General features: G+C 47.1%; 2 protein-coding genes across 2 annotated transcripts in view; both read right to left on the bottom strand.

Annotated features, from left to right (window-relative positions):
- The window catches only part of LOC134909470 (anosmin-1-like), a 91,789-nt gene extending 86,068 nt beyond the window's left edge, over window positions 1-5,721 (bottom strand). The window contains exons 1-2 of the mRNA XM_063916360.1: window positions 5,591-5,721; window positions 5,027-5,176 (exon numbers count right to left, since the gene is read on the bottom strand). Of these exons, the coding sequence (XP_063772430.1) occupies window positions 5,027-5,176; window positions 5,591-5,636 (196 nt within the window). The 5' untranslated portion in view covers window positions 5,637-5,721. The remainder of the gene's footprint in view (window positions 1-5,026; window positions 5,177-5,590) is intronic.
- Window positions 5,722-5,797: 76 nt separating this feature from the next.
- The window catches only part of LOC134910900 (anosmin-1-like), a 35,301-nt gene continuing 23,238 nt past the window's right edge, over window positions 5,798-17,860 (bottom strand). The window contains exons 4-6 of the mRNA XM_063919287.1: window positions 13,492-13,621; window positions 12,669-12,734; window positions 5,798-6,018 (exon numbers count right to left, since the gene is read on the bottom strand). Of these exons, the coding sequence (XP_063775357.1) occupies window positions 5,798-6,018; window positions 12,669-12,734; window positions 13,492-13,621 (417 nt within the window). The remainder of the gene's footprint in view (window positions 6,019-12,668; window positions 12,735-13,491; window positions 13,622-17,860) is intronic.

Here is a 17,860-nt window from a genome sequence, read left to right as displayed (position 1 = left end):
AGTGGATACTGGGGTCTTGAACTTTAGTACTATGGGGTATAGATCAGGTCCACTGGAGCCTGGCACTTTAAAACCTTTAGTGTGTGTATGTGTGTGCTGGCTCCTCCCCCCTATGCCCCTCCTACCAGAGTCAGAAAAATGTGCCCAAGGAGCCGTGTGCATTTCTCTGGAGCTCCAGAGAGTTTGCTTTTATTTTAGTTATTTTCAGGTAGCTCCAGTTGGCAACTAGGCTACCTGCTTCGTGGGACTTTGAGGGGGGACCGAACCAACCTCCTGAGGGTTAATCGTTTGTAATCTCAGCTGACAGGACACTGAGCTCCTGAGGTACTGATCTTTAGTATGTGTGCCCATGCCAGCAGCTAGCCGCCACCCTCTAACCGATGCCGAAGTTACAAAGAGGGTAATTCAGAGTTGATCGCAGCACCAAATTTGTTAGCAGTTCGGCAAAACCATGTGTACTGCAGGGGGGCAGATATAACATGTGCAGAGAGAGTTAGATTTGGGTTAGGTGTGGCCCATCTTAAACCTGAAGTCTCTAAACCTGTATCTGCGGGTGTCCAAATTCAAGATGGAATACCTGCGGGCAGTGGTGTCCGGTCTGGAGGAGGGGGAATTCTTAGTATCCCTGGATGTCAAGGATGCTTACCTACACATTCCCATGTGGCCCCCTCATCAGGCTTACCTCAGGTTCGCCATCTTGGATGACCACTTCCAGTTTCAGGCCTTGCCCTCTGGCCTGTCCACAGCTCAGAGGGTTTTCACCAAAGTCATGGCGGAGATGATGCTGCAACTGTGCAGGATGGGAGTCAACATAGTCCCCTACTTGGACGATCTCCTGATAAAGGTTATGTCCATGGAACATCTGCTGCACAGCACCAATCTGACGACTCTCCTGCTTACGGATCATGGGTGGATGAGTAAATTTCCAGAAATCTCACCTGGAACCGACCCAACATCTCCAATTCCTGGGAATGATACTAGATACAGTATCTCAAAAGGTATTTCTCCCGCTGGACAAGGCCTTGCCCATCCAGGCTTTGGTTCGCTCAGTGCTCTGTCCTCTCAAGGTGTCCATACATCTTTGCATACGTTTGCTGGGCAAGATGGTTGCTGCTTACGAGGCAATCCAATATGGCAGATTTCATGCCCGGCCTTTTCAGCTGGATCTGCTGGACAAATGGTTGGGGTCTCACCTTCACATGCATCAGGAAGTGACCTTATCTCCGAAAGCCCGGATTTCTGTTATGGTGGCTACAAGTTCCTCACCTGGTAGAAGGCAGGAATTTCAATATCCACTCGTGGATTCTACTGACATCGGATGCCAGCCTCCGGGGTTGGGGGGCTGTGACCCAAGGGGCCCAGTTTCAGGGGATATGGTCGGTTCAGGAATCTACCGATAAACGTCCTGGAACTCAGGGCAGTTCACAATGCTCTTCTGCAAGCTTCTCATCTCCTGAGGGATCGAGCGATCCAGGTTCAATCAGACAACGCCACGGCGGTGGCATACATAAACCGACAAGGGGGAACAAGAAGCAGAATAGCGATACAAGAAGTGTCAAAAATCCTCTGGACTGAGGCCAACACAAGGGCCATCTCAGCCATATTCATTGCAGGAGTGGTCAACTGGGAAGCGGACTTCCTCAGCAGACACGACCTCCACCTGGGGGAATGGGGTCTACATCCCCAGGTGTTTCAGCAATTAATTCACTGGTGGGGCTGTCCACAGATAGAACTGATGGCTTCTCGTCTCAACAAGAAGCTATGCCGTTACTGTTCCAGAACGAGGGATCCGCAGGCTGTAGCAGTGGACGCGCTGACAACGCCTTGGCCGTACCAGTTTGTGTACCTGTTCCCTCCTCTACCGCTAATCCAAAGAGTTCTAAAAAGATTAAAAAGGGAAAGCGTTCTAGAAATTCTAATTGCCTCAGATTGGCCTAGACGAGCGTGGTACTCGGACCTCCTAGCCATGGCTCTGGAGGATCCCTGGCCTCTGCCGCTCCAAAACGATCTTCTTCAGCAAGGTCCGTTCGTCTATCCACACTTACATCGGCTACATTTGACGGCTTGGAAGTTGACAAGCAGATTCTAGCAAGAAAAGGTCTTCCCTCCCGGGTTATTTCCACCATGGAGCAAGCCAGGAAGATGGTGACGTCAAAACATTATCATTGTATCTGGAAAAAGTAAGTTTCCTGGTGTGAAAGTAGAAAGGTGTCTCCCGTGGAATTTAGAATCGGTCGTTTTTAACTTTTCCTGCAAGCGGGAGTGGATATGGGCCTACAGTTAGGCTCCATCAAGGTTCAGATTTCTGCGCTCTCTATTTTCTTCCAGAAACAACTTGCCATGGTGCCTGAAGTTCAAACTTTTCTGAAGGGTGTTCTTCAGTTGCAACCGCCCTTTATCTCTCCCACAGCTCCGTGGGACCACAATATGGTTCTGTCCTCTCTCCAGTCTGACTGGTTTGAACCCTTACATATGGGGGAGTTAAAATTTCTCATCTGGAAGAAGGTGATGTTATTAGCATTGGCGTCTGCCAGACATATCTGAATTGGGGGCCTGATCCTGTAAGAGCCCTTATTTGATATTTCATGAAGACAGAGTGGAACTTAGGACCCGTCTCAGTTTTTGTATGAAGTGGTGTCAACCTTTTATGTGAATCAACCTATTGTGATTCCAGTGTTGTCTGACGCTTCCGTTGGTCCTGAGTCCTTGGATGTGGTCAGGGCTCTGAGGATTTATATCAAACGGACGGCCTGTCATAGGAAATCTGACTCGCTGTTTGTCCTTTATGATGCCTCCAAGATTGGTCGGCCAGCTTCTAAGCAATCTAGTGCTCGCTTGCTCAGGTTACCCATTCAACAGGCCTATACTTCGGCGGCTCTGCTCTTGCCGACGTCTATTCAGGCCCACTCAACGAGGTCTGTGGGATCTTCCTGGTCGGCTGGCCGGGGTGTATCGGCTCTTCAGTTGTGCCAGGCTGCTACTTGGTCTGGTTCAAACACGTTTGTAAAATTCTATAGGTTCGACACCTTGGCCAAGGATGACCTTCAGTTTGGTCAGGCGGTTTTACAGGGGTATCAGCACTCTCCCACCTATTTGGGAGCTTTGGTACTAAAGTACAAGGCCCCAGTATCCACTAGGATGTAAGAGAAAATAGGAATTTAATACCTACCGGTAATTCCTTTTCTCCTAGTCCGTAGTGGATACTCGGCACACGCCTCAGTGCTTCGTTCCTGTTTACCTGTGTAAGTATTTGGTTGGATTGGTGTTGCAGTCCAGTTAAGTTGTTGGGATAGCTGTGCTATCCTGGTTAGGTTGGTGTTGCTATCCTCTGTTCTGGTTAGCGCCCTCCTTTCATTAATGGTTGTGTGTTGGCTTGTTGCCTCACCGCTGTTGTATTGTTCTTCTCTCATATTATGTCCGTCTCCTCGGGCACAGTTTTCCTAGACTGAGTCTGGTAGTAGGGGCATAGAGGGGAGGAGCCACCACACACATACACACACTAAAGGTTTTAAAGTGTCATGCTCCAGTGGACCCGATCTATACCCCATGGTACTAAAGTACAAGACCCCAGTATCACTACGGACTAAGAGAAAAGGAATTACCGGTTGGTATTAAATTCCTGTTTTTTGAAGTGAGGGAGGAAACTGGAGCACCTGGAGGATACTATGCAAACATAGGGAGAACATTCAAACCTCACACTGATAATGCTTTAGGGCGGTATTCTATTACAAGCAGTGATTCACCGCACGGTTTTCCAATTATAACCCGTTTTTACCATGCAGTAATTCACTCATGGGTGGTCATTCAGAGTTGTTCGCTCATTGCCGTTTTTCGCAATGCAGCGAATAGGTGGAAATTGCGCATGCGCATGGTACGCAGCGCGCATGCGCTAAGTTATTTAACACAAAACTTAGTAGATTTGCTGGTGTTCCTGCAGCGCTTTTTAGTCGCACTGCTAATCGGGGAGTGATTGACAGGAAAGGGGCGTTTCTGGGAGGTAACTGAGCGTTTTCCGGGAGTGTGCTAAAACACGCAGGCGTGCCAGGGAAAAACGCAGGAGTGGCTGGAGAAACGGGGGAGTGGCTGGCCGAACGCAGGGCGTGTTTGTGACGTCAAAGCAGGAACTAAACGGACTGAGGTGATCGCAGTCTAGGAGTAGGTCTGGAGCTACTCAGAAACTGCAGGAAATTATTTAGTAGCAGTTCTGCTAATCTTTCGTTCGCTATTCTGCTAGGCTAAGATACACTCCCAGAGGACGGCGGCCTAGCGTTTGCAATGCTGCTAAAAGCAGCTAGCGAGCGATCAACTCAGAATGAGGTCCCTTCTCGGCTGTGTGTTACTGTCTGAAAACGAGTCTCCTGGGGCTGGTTATCGGGGATTCTGCTTCACGTGCTTGAGGCACGTGAAGCATAAGCCACAATAAGTGATGGTTTATGGGGCTAATTGGATAGTCCCTGAGGAATTCTTTAGCTGCTGTAACTCACCACAGCTAATAGGATACCATCCTTTGGGGTACATTACTGCAGGTAATGATATCGCCCAGGGCTATCCTATTAGTCCCGATAAGGTGGTTCGAGCTGCAGCCTATCTGGGTTTTTCTGCTGTACTGAACCGGGTGCTGGCTCCTGACCGCACCACTTCTGGCTTCCCCCCGATTACATGACCGCTCCCGCTGGCGGGGGAAGAGGGAATGCGGGTCACGCCACTGCCCTGGCTTCCATGCCGGGATCCCAGTGCTGAGTGCTGGCTCCTGGGCTCCCAGCCTGCTGCTGCCGCGGCGGGCATGGGGCACTGCAGTTCGCTGGGATTTTGTTTCATCGGCCTTGGGCCGGTGAAATCAAATCCCCGGAAACGGCCCTGTTTCCGAGCGAATGGGTGTGTAGGCACCTCAGTGCATTGATTTACCCAGGGCCTACTATGCTGTTAAGACAGGCTTGCTCATATGTTCAGATTTGCTGTCACAACTATAGACAACTTTAATTTTTAATTAATTAAAATTGGGCAGGAGAATGCATAACTCTCTTACCTGACATTGCCTTCCAGGACAGTTTTATTTGTATCTGATTATTGTGGTAAAAAGAATATGCACGCAGAGTGCTCTTGCAGCTAGGTCTGTATGATTTGGCTATGTCATTACACGCATCCGCAGGGGATTTCTGGCTTGCTGATTCTAAATCTGTACATCAAAACAGGAAAAAGAAAATGACAGCAGAACAGAATATGTTCATCCTATTTTGTTATACATTAGTTTATATTGCATGGCTGTTTAACCTGTATGGTGAACAGGAATCAGTATGACATACAGGCAGCATACCGACAGCGGCATCCTGGCCGTTAGTATGCTTGCAGCCGGGCGAGCGCAAAGAGTTCCCTTGCGGGCTTGGTGGCTCGCTGCGCTCAACACAGGTTCTGTTCCCACTCTATGGGTTTCGTGAACACCCACGAGTGGGAATAGACCCTGGTACCCGGGATACCGGCTGTCTGCATTGTCAGCAGTTGGGATTCCGGTTGACCGTCGGCAACTTAACTGCATCCCGGTGAACATATATAGTATGTACCATTGTGAGATTTCTAATGGTCAGTAACACACCTTGCTGTGCAGTACTGAAAATGATCTGTGATTGCAGACTCTTCATTCTTTTCTGTCTCCAGTAAGAAACTGCTTGTATTTTCACCAAATATTCCGTATTAGGCAGCAGACTGATCAAAGTAATTTCAGTATTTGCCTGTATAAAAAGAAACCATAATTTTATCTTCCAAGAAAAGCAGGTGACTGCATCTGGATGGAAGTTGAATTTTAGCCGTTACGCACCCCATCAGTCATCCTCCAACTGTTCGTCTTGCGCACTGATTGCAGCTCTCCAGTAGCGCTACTGCTCCATGAGATTCTGTAATGATGAATTTTTAAGTCTTGTTCTTTTGGAGGGGCCCAGATAATGTGCACGCTCACAGTGCCATTATGGGCAAAAGTTAGGTCACCTATTCTGACGTCATTAGGGGCAGCAGGGGGCAAGGGATCTGCAGAAAATTAGGAATAATAATACTTAATTTACAGTAATATCATTTTAAATGTCAATAAATAATCTACACACTAGAGCTATACCATATCTCTGAAATGTCCTGATATAGATGGTATAATCCCAATTTCAGGGGACTGCTCTGCCATCCCATATATCAGGATTTTTGTTCTTATTCTTTACAATTGAAAAATCTGTACTACTAAGTGATGTTGTGTGTACCAGCAGGGCCGGTTCTTTGCCTTGTGGCGCCCCGGGCAAAATATAGGGGCGTGGCTTCAAATGGGGGCGTGGCCACGGCGCTGAAAGAAAAATAAAATAAAAAAAATTATACTTACCATCCCCATTCCTGATCCAGACCGCCTCCGCCGGCGCCGCCGCTCTTCTCCTCTCTTCGATCTATGGGAGAGACGTTATAACGTCTCTCCCATAGAACAGCATAGACACTAGAGGTCAATTATGACCCCTAGTGTCTGTGCCAGTATGTTGTGCGGTGCGCGATGACGTCATCGCGCATCGCACAGCAAAGGTCCTCTCCATGAAGGGAAACTAGACCGTAGCGTCTAGTTTCCCTTCATGGAGAGGACCTTTGCTGTGCGGTGCGCGATGACGTCATCGCGCACCGCACAACTAAGGTCCTCTCAATGAAGGGAAACTAGACGCTACGCGTCTGGTTCCCTTCAAAGCGGGGGGCACAGCAGGGCACTGCGGGGGGCACAGTGGCGGATCTTGCCCTGGTGCGGCGCCCTCCGGATGGCGCCGGCGCCCTCCGGAAGGCGGCGCCCTGGGCAAAAGTACCGCTTGCCCGTGGCAAGAACCGCCACTGTGTACCAGCTGCTTTGTGGAGGACAGGGGATGGTAACTGTCCACATTTCAGGCATGCCATGCAAGCCCCTGGGGTGATGTGCATGCATCTTGTGTGTACAAATGTGATATGATCACACCTCCTTGTAGCAGGATCATCATGCCTATTTCGGGTGTGGTGTGACTTGCCGGCGCTTGGGATCCCAGCGCCGGGATCCCGACCGCCGGAATGCCAGCAGCGGGTCCAGCGGAAAAGAGCCCCTTGCGGCCTCGCTGCGCTCGCCATGCTAGGGCACGGTGGTGCGCCACGCTATTTATTCTCCTTCTAGGGGTGTCGCAGACACCCCAAGAGGGAGAATACTTGTCGGTATACCGGTGGTCGGGATTCTGGCGTCGGTATGCAGAGTGCCGGTATCCTGACAGCCAGTATATCAAGTGCCACTATACATGCTTTGTAGCAGCATTCATACTCTGTCCTACATCATAAATGTTGGGAGGTAAGCTATAAGAGGTCTGGATCATAGGGTCGACAGTAACTAGGTTGACCACTATTGGTCGACAATGACTAAGTGAACACCTGAAATAGGTTGACACAGTCATTAGGTCGACATAAGTTTTTTTATATATTTTGTGGCGTCATTTTCTTCGTAAAGTGACCGGGAACCCCAATTAGTGCACCGTGTCCCCTCGCTTCACTTGCCATGCTTCGGGCAAGGTGTCTGGCTCTGCTGCCGCTGCACTCGGCACGTGTTACTATTCCCAATCGTAGTCCACATGAATTGTAATGTAACAAAAAGTTTTAAAAAATTAACCAAAAATGTGAAAAACTCATGTCGACCTTTGCCATGTCGACCTAGTGACCATTTCGACCAATAGTGGTTGAACTAATAAGTGTCAACCTAAGTGCTGTCGACCTAAAGACCGGATACCGCTATAAGACATTCAAAATTTCAGAAAAATAATAAAGAAGAGCATAGGTTGTGTAATGACTTATGTTACTTTGTTCAAAAGTTGAAAATTACTGATAATTTAGCTCAGATCCAAAATGTGAAGACTTCAGAAATAATTCAGTTGAAATCTGATTATCTTTTTAGATTTTGCTAAAGCCTTTGACACAGTGCCTCACATGAGGTTGATTTATAAATTAAGACAGCTTGGCCTAGGAAGCAACATATGTACTTGGGTCAAAAATTATTTGGAAAATTGGGGAACAGAGAGTGGTGGCCAATGGAACATTTTCAAGCTGGGCTAAAGTATTAAGTGGTGTACCTCGAGGGTCTGTACTAGGGTCACTTCTGTTTAACATATTCATTAATAACATAGGAGATGGTCTTGAGAGCAAAGTGTCCATTTTTGCAGATGACACTAAACTGTGTAAGATAATTAAATCAGATCAGGATGCAGACTCTACAGGATGACTTAATTTAACTGGAGGTTTGGGCAGTTAAGTGGAGTTTGAGGTTTAATGTTGAGAAATTTAAAGTTATGCATTTTGGGACTTAAACAAACACGTAATCAATAAATTAAATGTGGTAAATGTAGGAAAATCAGTAAAGGAGAAGGATTTGGGGGTGCTCATTGATAGTAGTCTTAGGGGGTATTCAATTAGTGCCGTTTTTTCGACCAGTAGAAAAAAAGGCACACTTTTTGGCCATTTTTAGGTCGAATTTACATTCGATCTATTCACGTGGATCGGCGAATTCACCGCAGATACATGCGTTCTGTCAAATTTGCGGACGTTTTCGGCCATTTTTTTAGGTCCGTTTTTGCCCATGCCGATTCGACCAAAAAAAACGAAAAGGCATGGGTGAAAATGGATCCAAAAATGGGCGAAAACACCCACTATTGAATACACATAGGTCGAATTAGTACCAATTTTCCGACTGTCAGAAAATTTGTCACTAATTGAATATCCCCCTTAGCAGCAATGCCCAATGTCGGGATGCAGCAGTAAAGGCAAATAAGGTATTAGCATGAATAAAACAAAGAATAGAGACAAGGGAAGCCAGTGTAATCCTGCCACTGTATAAATCATTGGTACGGCCGCATCTAGAATACAGTATACAGTTCTGGGCGTCACATTATAAAAAAAACCTCATGGAACTTGAAAAGGTTCAGAGAAGAGCTACAAAATTTATTAAGGGCTTAGAGTCATTAGATTATGAGGAAAGGCTATTTAGGTTAGATATGTTTACATTAGAAAAGAGACATCTGAAAGGAGATATGATTAATATTTACAAATACATTACGGAGGATATCCTATTAGGCCTGGTAAATCACCCCGATTTTTTTTTTTTTTTTTTTTTTTTTTTTACAGGCTATCCAGATTGATCACCTGTAAAAAAAAAAAAAGCCCTTTCTCCTGAAAACACACAGTTTCAGTGAAACCTGTGTGTTTTCAGTAGAAACAGCCCCGTTTTTCGCACGGAAACGAGGCTGTTTCTGGGGCTTTGGTTTCGCCTGCCTGAAGCAGGCAAAACAAAATCCCTGATGGACGGGACAACCTGCAGCGTCCCATGCCCGCTGCAGCAGCTGTAATGTGAAAATATGCTAATGCAGCAGTGTAAATAGATGCTTCCTGACTACTTTTGTGATTCGCTGCTGTGTCCTAAGACTTCCTAAGATACTGCAAAAACATTGACCATCTGAGTGAGCCTGAGGCTACTCAGATTGTCTGACGCAGCTCCGTAGATGATGCCAGAAAATCTGCATCGAACTCCCAAAAAAATTGGCAACACGCCCACATACTCAAGCTTTTGGGAACTGCAAAAGATCTTAATCATCTGACTATTGTTAGACAGCCTAGACAGGTTTCCACTATAACATGACATCACAAGCAGGAGCCCTGCTATTATAGGAATGACCAGGACCTGGCCCATTTTTGTCAACGCCTCCTGTGAAGGAGGATCTTGAAATAACATGTCCTCTTCCCAGAGGCTTCCAAAGCTGCTTGAGAACAAGTATATCTACTTCAGTGGTTCTAGCATAATGGATATTCTAGCATAATGGACATGGGTCTCTAAGGGGGTGATTCAAATGTTTGTTTTGGTGCCCAATATAATGGGCACCCATCAGAGCAATTTGATTGCTGCTCTGATTAGGCACCCATTAGTTTATATGTGCCTTGCCCAAATAGACAGGATTTAGCTGTGAATAGCGGCTAATCCCCTCTAAAGTTGTGGTTCGTATGCCCAAACCTCTGTTTGAACGTCTAAACCAAGTACTTTCCACACATTTCTTCTCGCTGCCTGAGAAGAAATTGCTCCATTTTGGAGTCCCTAGTAGTAGCCGTGGGGGGAAAACCAAAAAAAACTGGAACAGTAAAGTTGGTCAGAAGTGTAGCAGGTAATGTGATGGTTGCTTCATTATAGCTTGTTGTTATGTTTCATGAACTGACATAGCACAAAATTACAAATGTGCAAGGCGCAACTTTATGCTGACCACATATACATTGCAGATATACATTATTCATGTGTTAAGGAGGACAATTGCTGCCTTACAGCCTGGGCATACACAGGTATAGTTTGTCTATAAATTAACTATCCTATACTGTTAATTTAAAGGACTGGTTTGCAAACATTCTCTGTCAGCAAACTAATATGCAAATCAATCCTACACATTAGATAGCATAGGGTGGTTTCACTTACAGTACATCTGGAAAGTATTTACAGTTCTTCACTTTTTCCACATTTTTTTGTTATGTTACAGCATTATTCCAAAATGGGATAAATTAATTTTTTCCCCTCAAAATTCTACAAACAATGGGGGTCATTCTGACCCGTTCGCACGCAGCGGTTCTTAGCTGCGGTGTGAACGGGTCGGAAATGCGCATGCGCGGCAGACGCATTTCGAATGCGCGCTATTGCCTGGTGACGATGGTCACCGGGCAACGCCGCCGCCAGCGACAAATGTAATCGCAGCGGCGATCGCAAGGAGATGGCTAGGCTGGAGGCGTTCCGGGGCGGATACTCACCATTTGCTGCTGTTTTTGGGGAGTGGTAAGAAAAACGCAGGCGTGTCCAGGCGAACGGAGGGCGGATGTCTGACGTCAGGACCGGGACCTTCATCGCTGGATCCGTTGCACAGGGTAAGTATGTCCAGGGCTGGTCTTGTTTTGCAGGAAACTTTTTAAGCATAGCAGGGCTGCACAAGCATTCGCAGCTCTGCTATGCTAAAATACACTCCTCTGTAGGCGGAGATTAGTTGATCGCACCAGCAGCAAAATGTTGCTTGGTGCGATCAACTCGGAATGAGGGCCAATACCCCATAATGACAACGTGAAAAAAAAATTTATTTTATTTTTGCAAATGTATTACAAATAAAAAAACTAAGAAATCACATGTACATAAGTATTCACAGCCTTTGCCATGAAGCTCAAAATTGAGCTCAGGTGCATCCTGTTTCCACTAATCATCCTTGAGATGTTCCTACAGCTTAATTGGAGCCCACCTGTGGTAAATTCAGTTAAATGGACATGATTTGGAAAGGCACACACCTGTCTATGTAAGATCCCACACTTGACAGTGCATGTCTAAGCACATACCAAGCATGACGTCAAAGGAATTGTCTGTAGACCTCCGAGACAGGATTGTCTCAAGGCACAAATCTGGGGAAGGGTACAGAAAAATATCTGCTGCTTTGAAGGTCCCAATGAGTACAGTGGCCTCCATCATCCATAAATGGAAGAAGTTCGGAACCACCAGGACTCTTCCTAGAACTGGCCGGCCGCCTAAACTGAGCGATCGGGGGTAAAGGGCCTTAGTTAGGAAGGTGACCAAGAACCCGATGGTCACTCTGTCAGAGCTACAGCATTTCTCTGTGAAGAGAGGAGAACCTTCCAGAAGGACAACCATAGGGAGGCCAATCCCGGGCCATTTTTTACATCCCGGGAATAGGGATTGAAAAATGTTCAATCCCGAGATAACTGGGATTGGCTGCATTTCAGTGTGTCCCCCCACCCCACACTTTGCCCAGGCCAGATAACTCGCAGCAATCTGGCCGGGAGGGAGGGTGGGACACTTCCTATGTGATTGGGCAGCCAGTGCGGTGGTTGAGGTGCGGCAGCTGGGCAGGTGGCTGCGTAGCGTGACCCCTGACTTCATGTCGCGCTGCGCAGGACAGCCAGAGCCGTGGGAGGTAAGCAGGGGGAGCCAGGCAGCATCTGAGCATCCTGAGGACGCTGAACGCTACCCAACATATCCAAAAATAGGTTGGTGGCCAGTACCAAAATCCCCGGGATTGGAAGTTTCAATCCTGGGATTGAATCCCGCACAGTTTTAGGCCGGGATCCCGCCGATCCCAGGATTGGCCACCCTAGATAAATATCTCTGCAGCAATCCACCAATCAGGCCTGTATGGTAGAGTGGCCAGACAGAAGCCACTCCTTAGCAGAAAGCACATGGCAGCCTGCCTGCCAAAATGCACCTGAAGGACTCTCAGACCATGAGAAACAAAATACTCTGGTCTATTGAGACAAAGATTGAACTCTTTGGCTTGAATGCCAGGCGTCCTGTTTGGAGGAAACCAGGCACCGCTCATCACCAATACCATTCCTACAGTGAAGCATGGTGGTGGCAGCATCATGATGTGGGGATGTTTTTCAGTGGCAGGAACTGGGAGACTAGTCAGGATAGAAGGAAAGATGAATGCAGCAATGTACAGAGACATCCTGGATGAAAACCTGCTCCAGAGCACTTTTGACCTCAGACTGGGGCAACGGTTCATCTTTCAGCAGGGCAACGACCCTAAGCACACAACCAAGATATCAGAGGAGTGGCTTTAGGACAACTCTATCAATGTCCTTGAGTGGCCCAGCCAGAGCCCAGACTTTAATCCGATTGAACATACCTGGAGAGATCTGAAAGTTGCCGCACACCGACGATTCCCATCCAACCTGATGGAGCTTGAGCGGTGCTGCAAAAAGGAATGGGCGAAACTGCCCAAAGATAGGTGTTCCAAGCTTGTGGCTTCATATTTAAAAAGACTTGAGTAATTGTAATTGCTGCCAAAGGTGCATCAACAAAGTATTGAGCAAAGGCTGTGCATACTTATGTACATGTCATTTCTTAGTTTTTATTTTTATTAAATTTGCAAAAATCTCAAAAAAAACTTTTTTCACATTGTCATTATGGGGTTTTGTGTGTAGAATTTTGAGGGAAAAATTAATTTATTCCATTTTGGAATAAGGCTGTAACATAACAAAATGTGGAAAAATTGAAGCGCTCTGAATACTTTCCGGGGGATCAGTATGAGATCATAGAGGACAGGAGACAGACGCCGGGACCCCGACAGCCGAATCCCAGCGCAGCGTGTCCCCTCGCAGGCTCGCTGCGCTCGCCACGCTTCGGGCCTGGTGGTGACCACAGGTTTCTATTTCCCTACGGGTGGGGGCGTGGTGTTAGGATTCCGGCGTCGGTATTCTGACCATCGGGATCCCGACAGGCAGTCAATTGACTGCCTCCCCTTTCTGGATGCACTGTATAGACACACAATACCTGTAGAATCTCTGCACCCGGACAGATTTCAGAATCGTCTGTTGCTCTCCTGTTGGGTAATAAGTGTTGGGTCTACGTAGACTAATAATGATTTACTTTAGTGTTTGTGTGAAGAACACAAAATAATGGATTGATAAACTTACCAGAATCCTTTAGCAGACATATATTTTTCTTACCTTTAGTAGAGTGGAAGTGTCTACTTGGAGTGGTGAATCCTTGTGTTCCGTGCACATTCACTGCTGCCACCCGGAACTGGTACCATCTGCCTGGCCTTACGTCTATCATATTAAAATTATGAGCCGCTGTCTGTAAGAGAAGGACAGAAAGCTATCATTAGAGAACTGGAAAAAGGAAAATTATATTCTCTAAATCGCAAATATTTGTGATTTATTTTTTACTGTGTTGTTAAAAGTTATTGTTAAAAGTTTTTCTGCATGATGGATCTTGAGTTCAGCATAATTGTCATCCATATTCATATTGCGGTGTCATATGGCAGTGCTAGAGGTCTGATTTTCAACCTAGGAAATCGCAGCATTCGTAAGAGGTGCATGGCTACTGGGTGGCAGACTGAAGTGAAAAGAAAACTTAGCTGCTGTTACAGAATGGATTTCATATGTAGGATTTCCCGTGTGATAGAGAGGAATAATTTTCCTTTTGCTACACTCATGTAATGTATTACTATTACAGAGATTACCAGCTTTGAATGCTTTGCTTTTCCATCTGGAAAAAAACATGTAGTTCCTGCAGTGATGTGCAACATAACCTTTAGGACACAGACAGGGGTGCTGGAATGTTTTTAGGTTGGGGGGGGGATTGTACAAAAAAAAATTTGGCGCCCCCATTGTGCCGGACTCCTCTACCTTTTTAGCCCTCCTCCGCCGTGCAGATGAGCGCTTACCGGCAGATCCATGCGGGCGACATCTCCTTTAAAAACAGCCTGCTACTGCAGGTTGCTGTGTCCTCCTATCTTCGTTGTGTCCTAGCCGCCGCCAGCTGTCTCTCCTTCACAGATGCATTACTGGGAGGAGGCATCCCGGGACCATAGCCACGCCTCCTCCCAGCAATGCAGCTGTGAAGGAGAGACAGTCGGCAGGGGCTAGGACACAACGAACGAAGATAGGAGGACACAGCACCCTGTGGTAGCAGGCTGTTTTTAAAGGAGATGCCGTCCGCAGGAGGGCCGGTGCTAGAGTGTTTGGCGTCCCCCTGCAAATGATAAATTTGCGCCCTTCCATTCGTAAAAAAGGGACAGCGCGCACTGCAAGAAGGGGTGTGCTCACACAAGGAAGGGGCGTGGCCACAATGGTACCCACAATTCAAATTATGCCACACAGTATTACAATCTTATTTGCACTACCCCAAACGTAGTGCACCTGATTTATATTACGCCACAAAATAGTGCCCCTTATTCACATTACGCCACACAGTAGTGCCCCTTATACACGTTTCGCCACACAGTACTATCCCTTATACACAATGCACACAGTAGTGCCCCTTATCAGAGGTATAGCTAGGTGCGATGGTGCCCTGAGCAAAGGTATGTTTCAGCGCCACCTCCTCTGTATTGAATTGGGGGAATCTTGCATTTGAAAAGAAAAAGATAGTTTTAAAAAAAAATCGATGACAGGGCCAGTTCTAGACCATGAGAAGCTGAGGGTGAAAGTTTCCTTTGGTACCTGCCATGCTGAAAATAGATACAGCATGCGCCGAAGGCGCGCGAACAAAATATAGGGCCAAAGAATAGTACCAATTCACATTACCCTGTACAGTAGTGTCCGTTAGTCACATTACACCACACAGTAGTTTCCGTTATTCACATTACACTGCACAGTAGTACCCTTATACACGTTACGCCACACAGGAGAGACGCTTATACAAGTTATGCCAGAGTAAAAGCCTCTTATACACATTACGCCACAGTAGAGCACCTTATACATGTTATGCCAGGTAGAGCTGCTTATACACTTATGCCAGGTAGAGCAGCATATACACATTATGCCAGGTAGAGTCCCTTATGCACGTAATCCAGCTAGAGCCCATTATACACATTTGCCAGGTAGAGGTCATTATACACATTATGCTAGGTACAGCCCATTATACACATTATAGGGGTCATTCAGACCCTGCCGCAATAGCGGCCCGCAGCGCAGTTTTTTGGTGGCAGCAAACTGCGCATGCGCAGTGGGCGTGAGGCCATACACATTGTGGTCGCTTCTCCGATGGATGCGATCACAATGTGATTGACAGGTGACAGCATAGTGGGGTTAAGGCAGGGTGGTTCCGGAAAAACAGGGGCAGGCCAGGACCATTTTTGGGGCGGCTGCATGATGTCACACACAGACGCTCCCCCCAAAAAATGTCTGCTGACAGCGCAGCCAGCCAACACAATCTTTGATCAGATGTGTGCGCAATCTAATTGCGGATGCATCGGGAGGCGGCCTTACAAATGCTGGGCGGCCTTGCCCTGAGCTGGGCGGCCACCAGCATGTGCAGGGATGAATGCAGATCTGGCTGCGTATGCAGCAATCTGCTTTCATCTCTGAATAATCCCCCATGCCAGGTACAGCCCTCATTCCCTCCACAGTGCGGCCCCGGTACCTGCAGAAGGTCCCGGCTCGGGCGCTGCTCCTCCTCTCTCTTCTCTGCCTCCGGTTTCTCGCAGGCTCCGTTACTCCAGCAGCAGCGGCTCCGTAGGATGACGTCAGTGATGCCGAGAGGGGGGGGGGCAGGTACTAATTACCCGGGCCGGGGACTGATGGAGGGGTCCGCCGGGGGCCCTGGTGCACCGCACTCCCACCCCCCTCCCTCCTTACTGGGCAGCAGCATAAGCTCTCATGTTGGCAGCACAGCACATGCTGCAGTGTGTTGTGCTGCAGTGAGGCAGAGAGGCTGCTGTTATTGCTCAGCCTCTGCCTGTTCCTGTACAGGTGTGTGTGTGTGTGTGTGTGTGTGTGTGTGTGTGTGTGTGTGTGTGTGTAGGGGGGAATCACACTGATCACATTCCCCCCCTCGAATTCACCCTGGCTGAGGTGCTGGCTGGGGACTGAGTCAGGGGTCAGGCACTGCACAGATTTCCCCCCCAAACTTTCCATAAGGGGGCATGGACACGCCTCTCACGATTAGGCCATGCCCCCCCAAATGTCTCGGCAGCAGGGGAAGTCGGCGGCAGCAGCATAGCAGTGTGTGGGCAGAGGCCGCACACTGGGGGGCGAGGACGGGGGAGGGAGCGGCGCTACACGCTGCCGCTACCTGTCATCCAGTTTGACAGGCGCAGCAGCAGCAGGGTAGCAAAGCAGGGAGAGCGCCTCCCTGCTTTGCATACCCTTGCTGAGTGAGCCGCGGCGGCTCTGCCTGCAGGGATCCGTAGCTAAGCGCTCCGTCATATTTTGGGGGGGCAAGCTGCCCCCTTACCCCCTCCCCTGTTCCGACGCCCCTGGGCACAGATTTTTACCATTTTTCTATTGGTAGATGGTGGTCCTCAAGGCACACTAACAGTCCAGGTTTTAAGGAAATCCATACTTGAGCACAGGTGGCTTAATTAGTTTCTCAATTTTATTGTGATTTAATTATCTTTGCTTAAGCATGGATATCACTAAAACCTGGACTGTTAGTGTGATGTGAGGGACGAGGTTGGTAAACACTGCTCTTAAGCAGGATCGGTATGCGTAGACGGGATGCCGGCGGTCAGGATCCTGAACGTATACCGTCTAAGGGCTTCATATAATACATTAGTGCTGATAATATGAAAAAGTACTGTATATGTCCCTATGAGGGAAACTTAATCCTCATAGTAGGTATGTAGCTCCATGGTTAAGTGCGTAGAGTTATTAAACTAACCGAGCATCATGCACAGCATTTAACTGGAAGATGCACCTTACTGCGCGATCAATTGAATAGCTCTGGCTCTTGACCCAGGAGCTACATCTCTGCGATGAGAATTGAATTCCCCAATATGTTCACATTCACATTCAACTTGTGTTATTTAAAAGTCTTATGTGTAAGGGTGGTGTTTATCTCATATTGGTTAATGGTCTATTGCGTGTCAATGTCTTTTTCTTCATCTACATTTAAATACATCTTCACCTAAGTCACTCCTAAAAAAAACTGCAATTTCTGAGCAGTTCTTGGGGAAAAAAAATCTCAGTTGAGTGGTTAATAACTTTTGATTAATCTTTTAACAATAATTTATACAGAAAACAGTTGTGATCTAGTGTTCCTTTAAGTTTTATAAAATATTTCTGTGTTTGTAGAGCTCCCTTCTACTTTTCTTTTTGTACAAATAACTCAGACTTTCAGACATTACTGTGTAGCTATAATACATACTGTATGTAATGTAATATATGGATAGATCTTCAGGCTATATTAAAATCTAAACTATGTTACGAGGAATGTGAGCTTATGGGCAAAATTCAGTTGCCCACATTAATTTTTTTCTGTGGTAAAAGTGGGACTTTACCGAAATTTTTTATTTTTGCATTTTTCAGTTAGAGTCTTTTTTTACTACACCAAAAATGACAGTTTTTGTGTTAAAACACATAGGATCCG

The sequence above is a fragment of the Pseudophryne corroboree genome, chromosome 4, assembly GCF_028390025.1.
Source record: "Pseudophryne corroboree isolate aPseCor3 chromosome 4, aPseCor3.hap2, whole genome shotgun sequence".
NCBI classification, from domain to species: Eukaryota; Metazoa; Chordata; class Amphibia; order Anura; family Myobatrachidae; genus Pseudophryne; species Pseudophryne corroboree.
Note: the sequence above shows the minus strand (reverse complement) of the source record. Positions and strands in the feature narration are given on the sequence as shown.